General features: G+C 39.5%; 1 protein-coding gene across 1 annotated transcript in view; it reads left to right on the top strand.

Annotated features, from left to right (window-relative positions):
- The window catches only part of pacsin1b (protein kinase C and casein kinase substrate in neurons 1b), a 38650-nt gene extending 22140 nt beyond the window's left edge, over positions 1 to 16510 (top strand). The window contains exons 2-10 of the mRNA XM_085407325.1: positions 3789 to 3914; positions 7739 to 7895; positions 8776 to 9011; positions 9107 to 9262; positions 10692 to 10867; positions 10955 to 11075; positions 11363 to 11481; positions 11579 to 11775; positions 11935 to 16510. Of these exons, the coding sequence (XP_085263451.1) occupies positions 3855 to 3914; positions 7739 to 7895; positions 8776 to 9011; positions 9107 to 9262; positions 10692 to 10867; positions 10955 to 11075; positions 11363 to 11481; positions 11579 to 11775; positions 11935 to 12044 (1332 nt within the window). The 5' untranslated portion in view covers positions 3789 to 3854 and the 3' untranslated portion in view covers positions 12045 to 16510. The remainder of the gene's footprint in view (positions 1 to 3788; positions 3915 to 7738; positions 7896 to 8775; positions 9012 to 9106; positions 9263 to 10691; positions 10868 to 10954; positions 11076 to 11362; positions 11482 to 11578; positions 11776 to 11934) is intronic.
- The last annotated feature ends 2004 nt before the right edge of the window (positions 16511 to 18514 follow it).

The raw sequence follows: 18514 nt of genomic DNA, 5'->3' as shown, positions 1-18514 counted from the left end.
CTTGCCCCTTTCAACACGTCACCACACATCGACACTCTTTTCCCCATTTCATAGGCAGTCATTGCACCCACAAAATGTCTATCTGAGCATTTTAAATACATTTCACATTACTCATATCATGACTTACACCTGTAGGCTCTCCAGATTTTGCAGACTAGATGGCCGGTTCTGCTTGTGCACAATGAAAAAAGCACTTTCTGTCGTGTAGAAGTGACAAAACATTGTAGATAAAAGCCATAAGTCTTAATCCAACTGATAATCTGAAATATGTGTTTCTGGCTGAAATTGATCTATAACCTTAGTATGGTTCATTACCTGAAGCCATAGATTCTCAGAGTTTTTCTCAAAATCCTCACATACCATACGAAAGTGACCAAGATCGGATTTGAAAATATCAGATTTGTGCCGTTCACACTGTCATACCATGATTGGATATGGGTCGCATAGGGTCGAAAAAGTCGGATTTGATGCACTTGCGCCTGCAGTGTGAACGTTTATTATTATCGGGGGATATTGAAGTTTTCCCTAGGTAATCTCTCACTAATCTATGCGTTGGTATTTTTTTTGTGAAACACTTGATGTTTGTTTTTTTTTTCTTGAAAGGTGCTATAGAAGTTAATATTATTTACTTACTTATATTGCTGGTTCACGACTTTAATTCCATCCAGTGGTATGCTGTGTGGCAGTTTGACAGTGTAGTCTTTCTGAAACTGCAATTTGTATTGTGTACTGAACCTGGTGGGCGTGAGGCATGAGTTTAAATATCGTTAGGCAGTCTGTGTGCTTAGTAATTATGCTGAGGTTTTGTAATCTGGTGAATATAGATATAAATATTAGATATTTTCAGACAAATAGAAAATCTTGTGCCATCACTAGTAGCCACAACTGATTAACTTCTGCAGCAGGTGTTCCAGTAAGGCCGTGGGATAATATTAAGTGACCATAATGAGTGAAGATTACCCTGCAATTTTACAGCAGTGTTCTGATAATAGCCGCCTGAGTCTATGCCACTGAAAATTAATAGCTAGTCATTAAATCTATTGACAGAGTAATCTCACGAGAGCAGGTAGAAAATAGCTGGAAGCATTCAGGCTATAAGGGTAAGACTGCATTTGAGTTCACCTGATATCAGCATGTATAAAGTAACCTGCTTGATTGACTAACCTTTGATGTCCCTTGATGCCAGTCTCTATTTTCCTTTGGTTTGTACGTTGTAATAAAGTTTATTAGCATATTATTGTAGTTTTTGTGGCAGCACCTTTTATTACAGTAGTAGCTGAGTAACAAAGCAGAAAAAATTACATAATAATGTGGTAATTTCTGAGTTATTACAATGCAATTACAAAGTAATAACAGTTAATATCAAGCAATATCATGGTAGCAACAGTGGTTACAGTTGAGTAATATTACACACAAACTAGGGCTGGGCGATATGGCCTAAAATCCATATTGCGGTATAATTTGAAGTACGTGCAGTAACGATATATATCGCGATATATTCTTTTCTTCTGTATAATGTATTTTCGACACTGTAAGGCACACTTAAAATCCTTTAATTTTCTCAAAAATCGAGAGTGTGCCTATGAATTCTGGTTGTGCTTACTGACCTCAAACCGATTTTGGCATGCAGAAATCTGCTAAAAAATGTTTTAGTACAACTTTGGTAAGCCGCACTGCTTGATGGATTGTCAGAGCATTACGGCTGCCGTAGTGAGGAGCTTTGTAATAATTTGGACCCAGTAATCTGGGTCCAAAACTTTGTCCGCTTCAGGTCCCAAAGTCAAACAAACACTGAGAGTTAAAAACTGTCTAAATTCTTTCATCTTTAATAAAATCATCAGCGTTGCTGCTTTACCAAGTGTAACAATTAAGTTTAACATCCATGCATCCATGAAAACAGAATTTATTAAATTTAACCGAAGTTAGAAGTTAACAGGAAGTTAGCTCGCTGGTTTCCACCTAAACATGACAGGTCAGGGACAAATGCAATCGCATAGCAGGATGCTATACACGGGGCAAACTTCAGTCAGGAGAACAACTGAGATTATTCATCCACAATACGAGGTTAGTTATTAATATACTGCAACAACATGGGAATAGAACAGCTGCGAGAGAATTCAACATTAATGAATCAATGTTACGGAAGTGGAGGAAGCGCAGTTTTTGGCTTTCCCCGTATTTCAAAAGTGCTTCATCTCTTTGCTATGACTGTTGCCCGGCATAATTTGCAGATGATAATGGTTGTAGCCGCTGTGACACTTTCGGCCAAAACAGGCGCAGCTTGATGACATCATCAACATGCGCTATCGGGGTAGAGCGGTATAGTCAAAATCTCTATCGTTGGCCAAATTTATATAGTTTCTATCGTATATCGTTTATATCGCCCACTCCTTACTCAAACTGATGTAACTGGATAATAAGGGGGGTAATGATGTGGAAATAAAGGCATCCGAGTGATAGTAATAGTTTAGTAATAGTAATTAGTAATAGTAGGGTAATACCTTGGTAACAACATGATAACCTGCTAGAAATAAGAAGGTAATCTTCACATTTTTATACAGAGTTTAAATTGTAATAACCTCGTAATAATAATGTAATTTTGACCAATTTTTTTGCATATTGGATAGTATTACTATATTATATTTATTGAATTTATTCTACCATAGATTCCCAACACCCTGCTGGTTTTAAAAGCAATAATGTAAATATTATGCTGCAAAATTCAAACCCACCTGTTACTCCATGTTAACAACCTTTTAAAACAAACTTAATGAACAGGACCACCTTTCACAGCATATTTTATATCTGGATGACAACACGTAACATGGTAAAAATATTTCAGGTAGGAAGGAAAGTGATCATGGAATGCATATTTCAAATGTCCAGTATACAAAAATAGGATCTCATCCATGTTCTCCCGCTTATCCAATTCAGGTTTGTAGGGGGGCTGCGCCGTCTTCTTCACTGATCTCTAACCGTCCAAAGATCCAGCCTCTCTTGCAGCAAGTAGCATCAGACTGCCCACTTGCATGTAAATGAGAAGTTTTGAAAGAAGAATAATGTTAAAGCAAGCATGATGTAATTGGCAGGTCTTTGAGCAACCATTTCAGAGATACGGATTGCCTTATTAAAAAGAAAAAAAAAAGAAAAAAATCCACTATTATAATTTGTGTATACAGTAAAATAATTAATTTATCTTTTTTTCTTTTCTGCCCAAAATAGTATATTGGAACACATTTGAATATTTAATGTGTATTATTAGAAATAAACCACAGCAAAATTCACTAGGGATGGATAGCTATATTCTGAGTACACCACACCTCTAACACTCTCGCCTAAACTGTTGAAACTGGAGTGCTTAATTTTTGGGTGAATACTTTAAGTAACAGTATAACTAACCACATCTAGTTCTTTATCAGTATTTTCAATAATTGTCAGCTATTTTGAGAAACCTTACTTTTATGCAACCTTAGTTTTTATTCTGTTAGTCAAATAAGCTAATAGGATATGGTTTAAGTTAATAAGTACACGGTCCCAAATATAACTATAACTATAAAATCACAGACATTACCTTCTTATTTCTAGCAGGTTATCATATTGTTACCAAGATATTATGCTACTATTACTAATTGGTTTTGCTTTAAACAATGTTTTTTAGTGAATCTCACTGCAGATGCTGGATTTGTTCTAATCGGATTTATAAATTCTAAAAGAGTTGTGAACTGAGTTTTTATGTGTCTCACACATCAGAGGGTTTTACATTCCTCTGCGCTTGTCTTGTCTTACAGTGCATAAGGAGAGTTATTTTGCTGCAGACTACCACAGCCTAAAGCCACCCTGCCAAATCGGGGACCATGTCTGGAGCCTACGATGAGTCCGCCAGTCTGGAGGAGACCACAGACAGTTTCTGGGAGGTGAGACAGCTAGGAGCAACATTTGACAGATTAAACTTAGCTGGGAAGTGACACGACCTAGTAATGAACTCTCAGTAAACCTACTTTATCTGAGAGAAAGATACAGGGCCTCATTTGTCAGCCATTTGGAGATTTGCACGTAAATCAGGCAAGTACTTGCCACTGCGCATAGCAACAGATTTATCGACTGGAATGGATCACTGAGCTGCGGGTGCCTCAAACTCAGATCAGAAAATGACGCACACATTTCCTCAGCATGACAAATTACTCTATGTTGGTGCCATTATTTCTGATTGACTCGATTTATCAAGCCACATCTTGTATTATGGCACAGTTAAAATGAAAGGAAAAACAGAAATATTTCATTGTTGGCCCAACCTGTGCTCTCAAAGTGTAAGAACTCCTCACCAGTAGTCTTTTTTTTTTTGTCCTGTGTATCTTTGTGGACAAGTCACCTTAAAAAGCTGTTCCTCAGGAGGTAGACCGAGTCCGCCATTAATCAGGTGTTTCAAACCCAACTCCTCCACTGTGCACGCGAGAGTGCTCTTGAACCACTTCGAGTGGTCCATTAGACTAGAAAAGTGGTGCATAAATGCCAGCCCATTTACCCGTTTGATTGCTAAACTGTGATCCTGATGAGACATCAAGCTGAAATGTGTCACCATATATTAAAATGCTCATCAGAAAATGAAGGAAAAAAATACAAATAAAATCAGCACAAGAACTAAAATAAAAATGCTTAGCTTATAAACCAAATGTGTCTTTAGCTGCCTTTTAAAACAATCCACAGAAAGAGCAAAACCTCCGGGGTGCAGGCAGAGCCTGCCGCGGGCCTCAAAGGTTTGATCAGCCCAGGCACTTAGGGCATGAGGGGACAGTTTGTTGAGTTGTGGTTATCTTTGTTAAATGGAAAATAAATGGGCCTTTTTCACATGAAACATAGCAAGAGCATGTACACACAGTAATGAATGAGTACCTACCTACACTGACTCTTTGGACTAATAAACACAAATTAAAGGTAAATACAGTTCACTTTACCATAAAATGTTGCAAACAAGAGCAATGAAGGGGTTAGATGAGGGGTGAAAAGATAAAAGCTCCCTGGCACTGTACATTAATCTTGGACGACCTGTCAATGCAAGTGGAATTTGACCAGCATATTTATAAAGAAGCTGATGAGGGAAGAGGAAAAGGTGAGTCAGTGGGTGTGGGATACCAGATGAACAAACTGCGGTTAATGCAGGGCAGAATCGGAAATAACAGGAGGGTTACGCTGAGTTCAGAAAACACTATTTCAGGGGGCTTTTTCTAAATGGTAGCATTCCAAGCTGTGATTGGCTCATCGTCCATGTCTATCAGCCAAGTCAGAGTAAGATTTTATAATCTCTGAATTTGGCACCAGTATAGACAAAGGCAGTCCAAACGATGGATTAATAGAGATGGGATGAGGATGAGTTATCTGTGGGACAAATCACCTTATTCCAGATCATGCCAGTGAAAAAGGTACTGTGTTTATTGGTCCCAACAGGTTGATAGTTTATCACTGTAGATCAGTCTTACTTTGTTTGATTAATCTGTTGTTTTCTGTATATGAAAAATAGGAAATTTCCAGCACAACTTCCTATGGTCTGTTTGTTGCTTATTTCATCTGTCTGTCAGATCAAAGATTTTCAGTGTACCATCTGCTAAGTTGAAGGATTGCACCATTTTGTCAAAACTGAAATGCTGGAAGTAGGCGATTTTCTGCGTAAATATTAATGGTTTCTGCTTGTCTGTTGTTTCAATTGCAATTTGTTGTTCTGGGTTTTTCCCACAAGATTACATCAGCTGCAACCTTTCCTGAGCAAAAACAGCCCTGAGTAATTTGAGAAACTAGTGCCAAGAAGCTCATTCATTATATATGAGAGGTGGTGACTCAGGTGAGGTGGTAAGGTAGCAATTTGCTGTTGAAATTATTCACCTCATCAGTACAGACTGTCCTGTTGCTTTATGTTCAGATGCAGGAGTTTGTTTGATGAATGTACTCAGGAGGCGCTTTAGACAGAAGACTTCATACATTCGGGTTTTTTATATTCGATCTCCTCTCAGACTCGGTTCAGTTTTATCCTCATCATGTCTCTTCATGTTCGGGAGTCAGGTGGAGGAGCAGAGGTATTTGCTTCCAGCACATAGTCACTTTATCACAGTCAGCCACTGCATTACTGCTGTGGAGCTGCTGCAGTGCTGCCTGCTGATCGCTGACTCAGCTCACTGCTGCTCCAGCAGAGGCCTGGTCTGGAATGCAATCATTTGCTCCCCCCAGCTGCTTTCATTTAGTTCCGATTTTAGGCTTGTTGGGTGTTGCTTTCAAGGTGTATTAAGTGTAAACATCTAGTGCCTGTTCAGCAAAGATGCAGTCCTGCTAAAAGTGTAAAATGAAGCCAGTAAACTGGGGTTCAGCCTCTGTGTAGCTCTCTCTCTCTCACAGGGGCTCTGTCTCTCGGCAGAGCTCTCCATGAGGTTGCTGCTCCTGCATCCATGGAGAGTTGTACATTATATGACATTAACCCATCCCCTGCTTTCATTGCATAACTTTGCACAGCAGCAGCAGCCATTTCCCTGCTGATCCTTCCTGCTTCACCGACAGGCTTTTGGGGTTTTTTTTCAAGGTGCACCAAATAACAGTAGAAGTACACAGGTCATGTAAATCCATTATCACTTTAATACCAATCCTTTATATAGCTTTAGCTAGAACCAGAAAAGACCCATATTTTAGGAGATAGTCTGAGACAATTTTTTTTCTTGTTTTGTAATATATATATATTTAGGCATTTATTCAAATGTGTACAGTTGACATGACAGCAGATAACCGTGTGACATTGGTCCACAGTTGCAAGTAGTTTTAGTGAAAAGTAGTTTTTACAAACAAAGGGGGTATCTGAAAACTATCTGAAATCACAGTATGGGTCCTAATAACCCAGTGATGCTATGGGAATTCTGATGTCCTGATTTGAACATTTTAGGACACATTTAAGTTAAAGGAGACTTACTGTGCAAATTTCAAACACGTTTTTATTCTTGGACCCTACCAGAGTGACTTTGCATAAAATGCAGTTTAGAATAATCTTTATTTATCATATAATTGGCCTTTGTGCAGCCCTTTTTGTGACTGAAACAAGCTATTTTAGCTCCCCTCCCTTTAAGTCAACTTTTGTCCGATTGGCTGGGACGTGTGTGGGGTTACTATGCTCAAGGCCACTGGACCGTCCTTGATCAGCTGTGTTTGTCATCATCCACTTCAGGCTCACTTCAGATAGTCTAATCAGTGAACCAAATCAGTAAACTGAGGTGGACAAACAAGCTTGACTGAGGATGTTTTAAGCCAGCAAACAGTTTGTGTCACTTGCTATGCGGTTAACTGACAAGTTTGTGTAAAAAGGATTATTGGACTAACAGTCTATTTATTGTGATACCTAAAAGATGTCTGCAGCCTTTTTTGACTAGCAGCTTTTCATAGAAAGCTGTTGGTCTGAACTGATTATAAATTAACTAAATCTCACAGCTCAAAGCCTTAGGTGATGAATTTTCTTCCAAGAACCTCGATGAGGCAGAACACGAATATTTTAAGAACATAATCATTAGTGATCCCCACCGCAGATGGCTGTTCCTCCCCAAGCCCACTTCTTCCTGTTCAAAAAAATAGTTTTTCCTTCCCACTGCCATCAAGTACTTGCTCTGTTACAACAAAATTAAATGCCATCAGGCAACAGTTGGGATTTGGTTGTGTATAAATACTGGGTGAGTAACCTGAATGTCACTGTGATGTTTATTTGTTTTTATATAAGGTTGGGAACTACAAACGCACGGTGAAGCGGATTGATGATGGTCATCGGCTCTGCAATGATCTGATGAACTGCATCCAAGAGCGTGCCAAAATTGAGAAATCCTACGCACAGCAACTGACCGAGTGGTCCAAGAGATGGAAGCAGCTGGTAGACAAAGGTGAGAGATCATTTTACCCAATTCCAAAAAACATTGGATACTTTGTAAAAATAAAAACAGAATGCAAAGATTTGCAGTTCTGATGAAGCCATATTTTATTTAAGACAGAGCACAGAAAACGTATCAAGTGTTTAAATTGATAAAATGTGCATTTTGATAATATCTGATTTTATATAAAATGATATTATGTACTGTAAACGGGAGATATTCAAAATCTTTGCGATTTTATGTTGAGGGCCATTATTCTGACTTTGTTTCATAATTTGTGAATGTAGTTTTTTGCAAACTGATGAATCGATGCCAATCTTTAATTCTATGAAACTCTGCCTTGCAGAGGTATTTTTTTATTTCCATTAATAAAACCCATTTATACTCATGTTAATGATCTGCTGTTAGTTACTCCAACTGTTTTTTAGTACCAGATACCTTTCCAGAGACAAATTGTTGCCAACAAATTCAAAATCAGCTATTATTATTCATGAAATAGTGAAATGTCGCAGTTTAAGCTTTTGATATTTTTTGTTCTATTGTGAATAAAATATGGGCTTATGAAATTTTAAAATCATTGTCATTGCATTATGTTTTAATTGACATTTTACACAGAGTCCCAACTTTTTCAGGGTTGGGTTTGTATTTCATATTAACATGGAGATACATTACTAGTCTTTATTTACAAATTGCCTTCAAAGTGCAGTAAACAGAAAGACATCTTTTGCATTTAATATGGGAACAGTTTTCCTCAATACCCATTTATAGATTTTAGGGAATAGACCGATCCTTCCTCTAGGCTTCTGCTCTCAGTGTCGTCTTTCACCCCCCAGATCTGAGTCCATGTCAAATAAAGTTTTGATACTTTACCCACACTTCCTTCTTTCACTAGGGCCTCAGTACGGCACAGTAGAACGAGCTTGGATGGCGATGATGACAGAGGCCGAGAACGTGAGCGAGCTCCATCAGGACATAAAGAACTACCTGATCAATGAGGACTTTGAGAAAGTGAAGAACTGGCAGAAAGACTCGTACCACAAACAAATGATGGGTGGATTCAAGGAAACCAAAGAGGCAGAGGAAGGCTTCAAGAAGGCTCAGAAACCATGGGCCAAAAAGCTGAAAGAGGTGAGGGAGTGTGGACTTTACCAGGACTCGTTTTAAATCTTCAAAGTTTGATTACATACTGCTTTCTTCTGTTTATGTTGAATTTCCTTCTTCAGCTCGAGGCTGCCAAGAAAACATACCACATGGCCTGCAAAGAGGAGAAGCTGGCTACCACCAGAGAGGCCAACATCAAGGGAGAGTCATCTGTGGCAGCTGATCAGCAGAAGAAACTCCATGAGAAAGTGGACAAATGTAAACAGGACTCACAGAAGGTGAGAACATCAGCTGCCGCTGCTCCAGCATCATTATGCAAAAGATATTTTCTGCAATAATGCCAAAGGCAAATAAGGCTATTTTAAGGCTGTCTGATTGGAGCCAGTGCAGCATTGTTAATATGTGACAGTATGCCACTCCTTCAGTCAGTAACTCTCATTCACTGCTCTTGACATGGACTCTAGTCTCATTTTACTGCCTCAGTGCTGGAACATTTGATACTGTTCTCTCAAGATTAGTCCGTTTCAAATTGACTCCATAAATGAAACTTATATGAACACGTGGAATACGTGTGTTATTAAAACTAAAACAATGGTCACCCCAAGCCATTTTGATCTTATTACAGACTGAAATATAAATAATTGTAATCATTTTTTAAAAGCAGCTCAGTCACATTATCTGGGGTTTTTTGGTGGTTTTTTTCTTTTTTTTTTGGGGGGGGGGGGGGGGTGGAGCTTAAAACAGGAGACAGGAGAAAGCTGACATTAGTTAGAGACTGGTTCTTTGGCACCAGAAGTAGAAGAACTTCTGGAGCAGAACCATTTCAGTTAAACAGAATTAAACTGACATTGTACCACTAATCTAGGACCAGTGTTATTAATTTCAACTAACAAATAGGCTAATGCCAGTGCTCAAAAATGGCTGGACCTAAAGTTTGAAACACTGATATAACTGCCTCTAGGAGGTGCTGCATCAAAACATTCACAGGGTAATTTACAGATGCAGCGTTCTTCTCGTGGTACCAGCCACTACTTCCATTCATATAATGGTTCAGGTGCCGTGATAAAGCAGCCAATTGTGTGTGTGGTGATTGTAAGGGAGCAATGTCAATAGGGATATGATTTTTTTTAACTGTTTTTGGACATCAGTAGAGTAGTATGCCACAGACATATAAGCCAAAATTAATCAACTACAATAAGCAGGATGCTTTCTTTGTTCTTTTTGGTTATTTGTCCATGACAAGAAGCAATTTCTGATCAGTCAAATTTTATTTGTAACCTTGCCTGAACCTCATGCTAGGTAACGTTGCTAAATGTGCTTCAGAAGTGACTGAGGACAGGAAAATATAATAAAACAAGCAGATAATAGACACAGATAAGCAATTTAACCTAAAACCAAAACATTGCAGAGAGTGTGATACGATATGATAAAATTAACAACAATTAAAAAGCAGGCAAGTTGAAACCACAGGCTGCATGTTGGATAAATGGAGAAATGGATGGATGGATTTTTAGTAAAACTAAAAAATAAAAATTAAGAGGCATAAATACTTGATGCCTGATGCCATGGTTCAGCGGTGCCAAGGGTACTTTGCAACGATTAGCATATTAATGCCAGAGGTTTATACATGGAAGCATGAGACCGTGAAGAGCTTTGCTTCTGGAATGATTCTTTAATCATGTAATGTCCGTGTGTGTTGCAACACAGGCTAAGGAGAAGTATGAGAAGGCTCTGGATGAGCTGAGTAAATGCACCCCTTCATACATGGAGAACATGGAGCAGGTGTTCGACCAGTGCCAGCAGTTTGAAGAGAAGAGGCTGAGTTTCCTCAGGGAGGTGCTGCTGGATGTCAAACGCCACCTCAACCTCACAGAGAACCAAAGGTCTGACATGACTGAAAGTGTTACGATAACAAGACAGCAATCATGTAAACATTACCCATTCACCAAATCCCCACTCTCTGTTCACAGTTATGCTACAGTGTACAGAGAGCTTGAACGCACCATCACATCAGCCAGCCCACAAGAAGATCTGAAGTGGTTCAGCAACGCTCACGGCCCCGGCATGCACATGAACTGGCCACAGTTTGAGGTAATTAAACACTAGAACAGGCTGCACGTGTGCGGGTGGACCATTACAGAGAAATAACGATTTATAAAGCAGTACCGGTATATGGATGAAGCAGGGTGTTAAATATTTATTACATATTAGAAAAAACAATACTATATATAGTTATGTTTATATTCAGCATATCCCTGAATATATATGAGATTGTATAATAAAAAAGATGTATATGATTAATATGAAATCCAACTCTAAATCTATTACATCCAAATCTAAACCGTTTTTCCATCTTTTTCTGTTTTGTTTTTTTGCAGGAATACAACCCAGACCTTGTCCATAACATCTCTAAGAAAGAAAAGTCAAAGAAAGGAAATGATGTAGTCATGCTAACTCATGTTACAACAGCAGGAGACCACGCTGTAGACCGAGGAAGGTAACAGCTTACCAGTTATCAGTGCTTTAATGCATATCCTAATCCACATCATCCTCTGAGTGCCTTTTGTATTGTTTGTGAAAAAAATTTCTTTCAGTGTAAGCAGCTACGATAAAAACCAGCCGTACACAGCCTCCACAGAGTGGTCAGATGAGGACCAGACAGCCCCGAACTCAGGCAACGACACCAACGGAGGGATGAACCCCTTCGATGAAGATGTGGGCACAGGTGTGAGAGTGAGAGCGCTGTATGACTATGATGGCCAAGAGCAGGACGAGCTCAGCTTCAGAGTTGGTGAGTGAGACAAAATGGTTAATGTTATGAAAACCACTGGAAAAGCTTTTGAGGATCCTGCATGACGCCGCAAGTTTTTATTTTATCTGAGATCAGCAGTGTTTATGTAATTTTATTGCACTTTGGCGTTGTTTCTCAGACTCTCTTCCTCTGTTAAAGGTGATGAGCTGACGAAACTGGAGGATGAGGATGATCAGGGCTGGTGTAAAGGTCGCCTGGACAACGGCAAGCTCGGTCTTTACCCAGCCAATTACGTGGAGACAATTTAGAAGTTCCAGCTGAGGACGTTTCCTCATCAAACCCAGACTGAACCGTCCGGTCATAACTGCACATTGCCAGAGACCTGAAATCAAATCAAAGCCTTCTCTTCCTGTCAGGCACAGTGAGCTGTCTTCATCTCTGCACTCATGGTGGGGAAGACTGACAGCTCAATCTGTTCAGGATCACTTCACCTCCAGATACTGCAACTGAAGTAGGGCTGCCACAAACGATTATTTTGATAGTCGACTAGTCACCGATTATTTTTGCGATTAGTCGACTAATCAGATCATCATCCATTGGACGTACAGCGTACAGCTTATTGCACCAGCAGCATCTGGTCTTATATAACTATCATTAGCTTACAGCTTGAAGTGTTTGTGCTAACTAAAAATAAAGACAAGATGGTAGTTTATTAATTTTTAATGAAATTTGCAGATTGTTTCGATGAAGTTTAATAAACTCCTTGCTTTCTAAAATATAACAGGACACCGGAGTATATTATCCAGCGTCTCAAACTTCTGACGATCAGCTGTCTGCTTGAAGTTTATTTAGCTGTGCAAAAACTATAACTTTAATCTTAGCCAAACCGATTTACTCAGAAACAAATAAAATACTAAAGAAAGCCAAACAATAACATTTTAAGTTATCTAAGTGACTTATATATCATGTTTAACCTGAGTAGCGAAAGACAGTGGTGGGTTTGAAAACGATTTGCCGGGAGTCCGGTGTTCTCACGGCTCTAGTTAGCCTTGCCCCCGCCTAGCTAACGAGCTAGTGGGTAACAGACGTCTCCGAAAACGTCGGAGAGCTTTTGAAAATATGTGGTGTCTTGATAAACTGAGCAGATATTTGAGGTTTACACAGCTACATTCTCGCCTGAAAATATGTTAAACGTTTATTTTGTGACCCAGAAAGAATAATAAGAGTAAAGTTAAAACTAACTAGCTGCCGCCATTGTTGACAACTGCGCTATGGGACACAGCTTCTTCTTCTTCGGGGTTTAACGGCAGCTGGCATCCTTGTACATGCAGTGCTGCCATCTTCTGTTTCAGTCCGTTATTACACCCTTAAATCCTACTACTCATTCCTGCGTCCTTTGTGATCTTACAAAGCTTCAAACGATGCGTCGACTATTAAATTAGTCGTCGACGATTTTAATAGTCGACATAATCGTGACTAGTCGACTAATCGTGGCAGCCCTAAACTGAAGCAAAATATTATTGTGTCTTTCGTGTGTAGCTGTGTTTGACACCGGTTGTGACGCTAACACGCCATACAAGATGTTCTCTCATTGTATTATTGATGTGGTAACGTCAGCTGTGCCTGGATAGCGAGAATGAGCTGTGCGTTGCGCATTTCATGTATATATTTTTTTAACAGTTGGGATGCTTGTACAGTTTTTTTCCTCACTGAGTACAGTGTTTTCATTCTCAGTATTTACACATTTAGCCTTTGAGGAATAATTTGACATTTTGGGAAATGCGCATGTTCGCTTTCGTCCTGACTGACAAGATGAGAAGATTTATGCTGCTTGAATGTGAGTCTGAAAACAGCTCGTTGTTCAAACTCAAAAAAGATAGGTATATCTTTTGGCTAAAATCTCAGCAAATTAGATATATAGTTATGTTACAGTCACACTAGGGAAAGCAGTGGTTTAAGCCTCCCAAAAGGTTTTGCGACTGCAGTGAACTTGTGATCTTGTCGCCTTTGAAGTGGTTGTTTTAAAGACCAGATTCAGATTGATTGCAACATTGTTGCAGTGTGGCTGGATTTATTAATTAGATGATAGTTATTTGTAAAATTCACTAAACTTTCTCAGAGTGACTGCAGTCAGTCTGAGTCTGACTGTGAAGTCAGGTTGCCTCCACCATTCAACCTGTGCAGTCTACATGCAATCGAAAGTGGCCAGCTACTGGAGTTGGCGGCGTTGCATACAACCAGTTGGTCACTGTACTTTCAGTTGGTTTCTGACACCTGAAAAATGAAATGCAACCACCAGGCAACCACTGCTTTTTCCTAGTGAAAAGTAGGTTGCTGTCCTGTTTTTACTCTAGTGTGACTGAACCCTTGGCAACTGTCAGCAATTGCAACCACTCTGTCAACCTTTGCCCCTTTACTCCACAAATACTCTCTTCTCTGGTGGAAGTTAGTTCTTCCAAATTGCATCTTTTTAAGTTGGAACAAAGTGAAGGCTACAAACATAAAGTGTTCATCTCAGCTTAGTGCTTTTTAACAACATACTAATGGCTGTTTCAGTGGTTACTGCTCTCCTGGAATTAACACTAGCTACCTTGGTTGGCAGGTTAACCTGTTGCTTACCTATAAAAACCTGAGAAAAACTAGAATCCAGTCTTCTTCGACAGGCTATTAGTGCACTTAACCACATAGTGAGCCATGTTCAACAGATAATTTCATTAAATGCTCCAAAAGGCACCAAGAGATGCCACCTAACAAACAGCTGGATAGTATGAATTTAAGCCCTTATATGATTTAAAGGCTTGAGCAATATAGAAGCAGTGGCTTCATATTTCACCTGTGAAAGTTTACAATGGTTTAACACACAGCTTATACATGCAATACGTCCAGTTCCTCAAACCACAGACAAAAAAAGTAAAAGTTACTTTCGGCTGGCTTGTCACAAGGGGTCGCCACAGCAGGCTGCTCTGTAAGCATGATTTGGCAGATTTTACGCAACCTCGAAGAGGATTTGTTTCTCTGGCTGGAATCAAACCAGCTGCAATAGCACAAGAGGTTATTTAGAGGTTTTGAGTTAATGTAGAATACAAACACGAGAGATGTGTCAATCTTCTCATCTTACTGTTTGCAAGAAAGCGAGAAGCATATTTTCCCAGAATGCTGAACTGATTCTTTAATGCCTTGACTTGTTTTCGTGCTCCACTCTGCAGCATGTCTCTGAATTAGCATTTTGAAACCAGATAAAAGACTGCTCCCCATCAGTACAAAAACACACACGCACACCACAGCCACTCTAAGCCGAGCTTGTCTTTGAAATGGAAATATGTGCTCTACCAGACACTGCGAGGATTGTTTACATTAACCTCCGCTGTCCCGCCCTTCAACAGCAGTGTGTCTGTTTAAGACTTTTACCTTCCACCAAGTTTCTCTTCATCTACGTGTGTTAATAACGTCAACAGCACGAGCTAAAACCTGTCTGGAGATATAAAGCTGCAGCTGTTTTGTGCGGAGATTTGAGTGAATGTGAGTGTTTTGGCATTATCAGCTCCGTGATTAGGTGCATGCTGATGCTCTCACACACTGCTTGCTCATCTTGTCTGAACTGAAGCAGTGCATGGCCTTTATGAGTTTCCACCAAATTATCAACTGAATTTTGATTAAATTAATACTCCTAGGCTGTGGGCATTATTAGCACCTGTGCAGACTGTATTCAGTTTTGTGTCTTTCTGTTTAAATATTTTGAATTCAGAGTGTGTGTGTGGCCCCGCGATACGTGGTTTTGATTGCTTTACTACTGGTGAAGACTGCTCTCTTGTCAGTGAGGAAGGCAGGTGTTCTTTTACTGATGCAGCTAGAGAAAGCTCCAATGTGAAAAGCGGAAAGAGGATCCGTCTCTGAAATATTGATGAGACAGTCGCCTTTTCTGCTGCATGAACTAAATTCATTTCCACGGGATCCAGAAGGGAAATGTCTCTTGTTGTCGTATTAATGCCTCTGTGTACTATTTTTTAAGCGTTGCCTCTGTTAACACTGGATTCAGAGTGAAATATGTACTGCCTTACCAAAATCTACCATCTTGCCACTCCAAAAACTCTCAGCCGCCGCCTTCAATGAAGTGAAAGAGTGCTCATCACCAGAGAATCTGACTCCAGCTTATGAAGATCACTTTACACCAACATGACACACAGACGCTCTTTGACTGATTGAAGATTATATAAATTTAAACACTACAGCATCTTTACTGTCTCAATGTATCTTTATATTTGAAGCTGAATGGGACTATTTACAAGTTTAATGAAAAGGAAAAAGGAAAAGCTACAGATGCAGCATCCACTGTGAAACTCCTGAAGGATGGGAAAGCATATTTTAAAACGCTCAAGCACCTCCAACTCCTCTTTTTGTCTCTCTGTTTAGTGCTCATGCTGGGCTTTCTTGATTTTTTCTTTTTTCATTTAGCATAGTGCTGTAATTTTCCAACTGTAGTGCCTGTTCAAGCAAAAATAAAAGATGTCATCGGAAAACTGAGGCACACACAGAGTCTGAGTCAAAGATTAATCGCAAAGGTTAGATTCATCGCCGGACCAAAACAAGTGATGCTGCACATAAACATGGATATTATGGTGCAATTTGATATGAATGAGAAAGCGGAAATACCCTGCAGGGAAAGGTCCAGCATTCAAAGTGACGTGGCATTATAGAGAGGTATAAAGGTTAAATTGTCTAGTGTGCAGAAAAATGGCCTCTGTTAGCATAAAGAGATTGATTACTGTGAATGTGGAAATTAAAGTTTAGCCACTTTGAACAAAAATTATATGTTGGTGTTAAAGCGTCATGTTTTTATACTCTATCTGGCTGTCAGATGAATTAAGGGGAGGACAAAATTACAGGTTGGCTTCACACCAATTATTTGTTTTGGGAGATGCTCAAACCATTTATGATCAGTCATCACAAATACTTTATTTTCGTGGCATGCAGTGTACCTGGGTATTGTTGCCGACCACGTCAAACCCTTTGTGACCACAGTGTGGTCAGCTGTGATGAACAAAGTGGGATTCTTAGTTTTCTGCTTTTGCATTGTTGACACACGGTAATAAAAAAAAATCCAAACCAAAAGGGGAAAAAAATCTAAATATCTTTAATGAGAGGGGCTCGTTTATAAACCGCAACTAGCAGTGTATTTAATAATGATTTTCATCATTTAATATGATTTCACAAAAAATCTGCAGCCTGCCACAAGAGGGCAGCATAACCCAAGACTCACTAAAGATGTTCCAACAAATAGTCATAGAACATATATTCTAATTTTCATATACCCAACAAAAGCAGCAGTGAAAAAAACAAAAAGTAAAACAGCACTTCCAAGCCAAGTGATTCATGATGTAGAGGAAAGTAGTTGTTTGTCGCTTGTTTATTCTGCAATCACTTATACAGCACTTTCTAGTCTTACTGACAACATTATGCTCCAAGCCATATTTGGCCTTTTCATATATATTCATGCAGCACTTTTGTCTGTGTTATTAAACTCTTCATCCACCTTGCATTAAACCTATGGCCAAGTCCGAATCACCAGTTAACCTAAAGTAATCTATATCACTGTGGGGAGAGCTCGGAGTGCCCAGAGGAAATCAATGCAGACTCCACACAGAAGGGACAGGAGATGAGAACATTCAAACACAGAGCCCTCTTAATGTCAGGCAAAGGTGCTAACCACTGCGCCGAAGTCAGTTCGCTGATGGAGCTACTGATCAAATTTGTGGTTATGCTTTTTCACATTACAGTTGTCACATGACTTACAGGGAAATTCAGCAATGGAAAAAAACCTGCTACAAAACTAGTCTCTGTCTTTTGTGGTTGGGTGGATGTTTCTAAACAGACAACAGCACATCTTATTGGTAGTCCTAACACCTACCAAACATAGGTTTATCTTGTATTTGATCTTATATCTTGTCAGAAGGGTTAAAAAAACAAATACTGTAATTTTCTGAAGCTTTACATTACCTATCTGTCACTTCAGCATGGTGAAGATGACTAAAGTAATCACAGATATCACACAGTCATAGCTTTTGACTGAAAGGATGACATCGTAATTCCACTTAAGCCTTTTAAAACATGTGTCCCTATGTGTCAAACTACCCAGAGGGAAACATGGATCAAGAGGCTCACCTCTTATTCATCAAAAGAACCGCTTTTCATCTACAACAGTAAACTGGTCCGCATAGCTCCGGGCCACCTCGTTTTGGCAGATGTTCTCCCTCTGACTCGCTGCAAGATTGAGTGCAATTGTGAAATCTCTCAAAACCTGTTGGACTTCTCGAGAGCACAGTTGGAGGTGGGAAAAGTTAACATGACACTAAGGACATGAACCGGAAAAGAATATACATAAAAAGTAATTAGATGATAAGAGTTGAGCCTTTTAGGAACGTCACAAAGCTGATTTTACATTCACTTCATTTACTTAGACACAGCAAACAGATCCAGTCAACAACAAAAAAAAGGTTTGAACAAAGAGTTCTGATCCCACAGATGTTTGCTTAGACCAGATCTTCCCAAAGTGTGGGGCCCGCCCCCTAAGGGGGGCGCAGAGTCATTGCGGGGGGCATGAAAAGGGAAAAAACAACGCTTGGACACTGCTAGCACGGGGCGCCCACACAAACGCAAAGCAGGAGATGAAGCATCGCTGAATATGTTTCCAAACCAACTTCATTCTAAGCCAAAGACTAGAAAATATGGTGAAGCATATCTTCCCTTTGGCTTCACCTGCACAAGTGCCAAGGTAGGTCTC

This window comes from Rhamphochromis longiceps, linkage group LG5 (assembly GCF_057381845.1).
Source record: "Rhamphochromis longiceps isolate RC_006_pf linkage group LG5, R_longiceps_female_GT1.1, whole genome shotgun sequence".
Classification (NCBI taxonomy): domain Eukaryota; kingdom Metazoa; phylum Chordata; class Actinopteri; order Cichliformes; family Cichlidae; genus Rhamphochromis; species Rhamphochromis longiceps.
Note: the sequence above shows the minus strand (reverse complement) of the source record. Positions and strands in the feature narration are given on the sequence as shown.